Genomic DNA, 3995 nt, shown 5'->3' on the forward strand with positions numbered 1-3995 from the left:
GTGATAAGAGACATTCCGGAGAGAGAGAACAAGAAACAGGAGAGACAGAGAGACATACACACAGATAAACGAGTGAGAGAGAGAGAGAGAGAAGAGAAGAGAGAGAGAGAGAGGAGAGCGCGCAGCGCGGAGAGAGAGAGAAGAGAGAAGAGAGAGAAATAGAAAGGAAGAAGAGAGAATATTCGTCACAGGAAAGGACAAAAGACCAAAGACGCCGATCGTTGTCGTGGTAGGGCGATGTCCATCGTGACCTAAACTAAGAGACTGAATCAGCCCTTCGCCGAACGGCTTCTCTAGAGGGCGTCACTTTAGACAACCGATGTACCATCTCCCCCCTCAGCCCATCAGCAAAATCACCCTCTCCCACGCACACACAACAACCTGTCGGCTCCGCTGTGTTCTCTCTCCTCTCTCTCTCCGAACACGCAGGTGACATCGCGTCAACAGCACACACCACACACGCACATCACAGACACAGCACACACACACCGCCCAACACGAACACAGCCCACCCACACGACACATCACACACACACCGACTCACACACAAGCACCTCTGTTTTCAAACGGGGCCGCGGGTTCGGTTGCCGATCATACCGCAGCATCCCAATGGAGCTTCCGGCGGAATGAAGCGATGCTTCACCTGTGTTATCATGGCCATCGTCGATCTACTGCGGTGATGTATGGAAATGGTTGACACCTCTGACCGTCCAGCGAAACTCTGCAACCTAAGAGCTGTCGCCTTCGATTCCAGTCGAGAATCGATTTGAACCGAGCGCAATGGGAGTAGTGATTGCCAGTAACACTCTTCAATTTGAAATACGTAACTGATCGGGAGATTGGAGGGACTGACTGTTTTCGTATCTGAACATTACATCTCACATCTGCTGTTATAGAAGAGAGAGAGAGGCAGAGAGTGCAAGAGAGAGAGAGAGAGAGAGAGAGAGAGAGACGAGAAGAGAGAGAGAGAGAGAGACGAGAGAGAAGAAGAGACACATTCACTACACAGAGAGGAAGAGAGAGAGAGAGAGAAGAGAACAGAGAGCAGAGAGAGAGAGAGACATCACAGAGAGAGAAGAGAGAGAGAGAGAGACATGAGAGAGAGAGAGAGAGAGAGAGAGAGAGCATGAGGAGAGAGAAGAGTGAGGAGTAGAGGAGATAGAGAGAGAGAGAGAGATTAGGAGAGAGAGAGAGAGATTTAGGGATGCTATTCGGCTAGGAAACTATCAGTCGCTCTCTAACCCGTGTGTTCGTCCTACACTCTGTTAGCCACTGAAGTTAACGAAGCGGGTTCGCCACGCTGGTATATGTGCTCTCTTTCTCTCTTCAACTCGGTTCCACAGCCCAGTGCGTGCGGTCGTTGGGTAGCGGCCGGACCAACCTGACTGACCAGTGGTCACTGATAGTAGTGGTAGTAGTGGTGGAAAGTGAATGGATAGAAACTAATTAGCTCTAACACAAGCGTTCCGGACCGACCGAAGAGTGGCCGGACTTGAGCCAGTCACCTGGTTGACCGCTGGTCACTGGTAGTGGTAGTAGTGGTGTTAGTGGTGGAAAGTGACTGGATAGAAACTAAGCTCAGACCGACCTCGTTGACCAGTGGTCATTAGTAGAGGTAGTAGTGGTGGTGGTGTTAGTAGTGGTGTTAGTAGTGGACATGGGTCAGCGCCTGAGTAAGGCCAGCCGGGGCAGTGCAGACGCCACGCTGCGCGCGATCTACGGCGACGGCGACGATGACGACGACGACGACCGATGGCGGTCGATCTGGGCTTCCTGCACGAGAGGTAGCAGCGCGACTTCCGGGCGATCTCCTCTTCCGTTTCCGCTTCCGCTTTCTCTTCCCGTATGCGCGGTCGATATCGTTGGGGGGGGGAAGTTTCCCTGTTTGATCATTTACGTTTGTCTTTTGTTTTTAGGAATAATTCGTCTGGCTGTGTAAATGCTGACATTAATTCTCCTTTTTTAAATTATACCTATCTCACTTCCCGCTGAAATATTGTTGTTGTTGATATTGTTAGTGTAATGACGTAATCGTATTTTAAAATTCGGTGTGTTTTTCCTCTTGTATATTCCTCTCTGTATTTGTTGTTGTTAGTGTGCTTGTTGTTGTTTGTTGCTTGTTTGTTGAGTTGAACGTCTGTTTTTCGTTTGTTGTTTGTTTGTTGAATTCAAGGTTTGAATTGTCGCTTGCTGCTTGTTATTTTAACTGCCTGTCTGTTTGTTCTTCGTTGTTTGTTTGAAATGACCGTGTTTGTTGTTTGTTTCGTGTTTAATTGAACTGACCGCTTTTTTGACCGGTCAATGCTTAATTTTTAAGGTGAACGTTCTTCGTATTTTGTTGTTTGTTTCCTGGGCTGACCATACGTTGTTGTTTGTTTACCGAACTGACCGTATGTTGTTATTTATTATTTGTTTGAACTGACCGTGTGTTGTCGTTTAATGCTTGATTTTTAGGTTGACCATGTGATGTTCGTTGTTGTTCGTTGTTTACTGAACTGACCATGTGTTGTTTATTTGTTGATACACAGAAGAGAAGAAAGCGCAGGCGGTCGTGGAACTTTATAAGAAGGATGGCTGCACGCTGGGACTGACTGTATCGGGGGGCATCGACAAGGGATGCAAACCCTTCATCTCAAACCTACGTGCTGGCGGCATCGCCCACAGGTGAGCACACGCACGCACGCACGCACGCACGCACGCACGCACGCACGCACGCACGCAAGCCGTGCACTTCTGTTACTTGCTTGTATTTTTTATATTTGTTAGAATTGTACATTATTCTTCGACGATTCTCCCACTACACTGGTCCTTCTCTGTCTTCCTCTCTCTCTCTCTCTCTCTCTCTCNTCTTTGCTCTCGTCTGCTCCTCCTGCTCTCGTCTCGTCTGCTCTGACTCTCTCTCGCTCTGCTGCTCTCTCTCTCTTCTCTCTCTTTTTCTTTCTTGTTCTTTGCTCTCTTCTCTCCTATCTCTCTATCTCTCTCTCTCTTCTGGTCTCCTCTCTGTGCGCACCTCTCTCGCCCTCTCTGCTCCTCTCTCTCTCTTTCGATTTTCTTCTCGCTCTCTCCGTCTCCTCCTTCGAGTTTCTCTCTCTCTCTCTTCTCTCTCTCTTTTTCGATTTCTCTTGCTCCTCTTTCTCTGTCTTTCTTTCTTCTCTCTTCTCTCTTCTCCTCTTCACTCTCGGCCCGCTCTCTCTTTCGCCTCCTCTCTCTCTGCTCTCTCTTCTTTCGATTTCTTTCTGCTCGAGAGAGAGAGAGAGTATGGGGAAGTAAGATTATTAAGTATGTGAAACCTTATCCACGCTAGGATTAAGCGCTGACGTCGGTTTGCAAATCCCGTGACATTCGCCGAATGAAATGCATCCCTCCCCATCCTCCCGCCACATCACGCAGGGATGCTGGCGGGATGCGGGGAAGATGCTGCCGTCGTCGTCCTGGCAACCATCAACGTGGATTTTCGCAGTCGTCCTGCTTCCGTCGAACGCGCGTTGCTGCTGCCTTCGCCGTCGCTGTCCCCAGTTTGACTTCAGGCTTCAGTTCCAAGGATGAGGATGCTGCGATATAGGTGGTGCAGGCACCTCAGCGGATGCCAGTGCAATGTCGAGCCAGTGCAATTATCAGTGCGCAGTGCAATACCGAGCTAGTGCAGTTATCATTGATGTGTGTGCGCAGTATGTGATCGTGTGTGGTTGAATTGAAGCTAGGATTCTATCGCGTACACGTGTTGAGATTGGTCGATTGGTGAACGTGGATGAGAGGCAGGGAGGAGAGCGTGTCAAGAAGAGAGAGACACGGAGAGAGAGAGAGAGCGAGCGCGAGAGAGAGACACGGAGAGAGCGATATCTCGAGGAGGTTTGCCTCGTGTTCAGTGCGTGCGCGACTGTGGTCGGCGGTCGTGTGGTGGTCGTAGTTGTCACAACGCATAGATAGGATGGACGATCGAGAAGTATTGCCCGATTTCGTCGCCAACACTTCCGTGGTATGTTGTACGATTACTA

At 49.5% G+C, this 3995-nt stretch overlaps 1 protein-coding gene across 1 annotated transcript in view; it reads left to right on the forward strand.

The window, feature by feature from the left end:
• Positions 1-2528: 2528 nt before the first annotated feature.
• LOC106819453 (glutamate receptor-interacting protein 2-like) overlaps positions 2529-3995 on the forward strand; it is a gene marked incomplete at both ends in the record, with an annotated part of 3813 nt that continues 2346 nt past the window's right edge. Inside the window, 1 exon segment of the mRNA XM_014824084.1 lies at positions 2529-2664. Within this exon segment, the coding sequence (XP_014679570.1) occupies positions 2529-2664 (136 nt within the window).

Source organism: Priapulus caudatus, unplaced genomic scaffold (assembly GCF_000485595.1).
Source record: "Priapulus caudatus unplaced genomic scaffold, Priapulus_caudatus-5.0.1 Scaffold3473, whole genome shotgun sequence".
NCBI classification, from domain to species: Eukaryota; Metazoa; Priapulida; class Priapulimorpha; order Priapulimorphida; family Priapulidae; genus Priapulus; species Priapulus caudatus.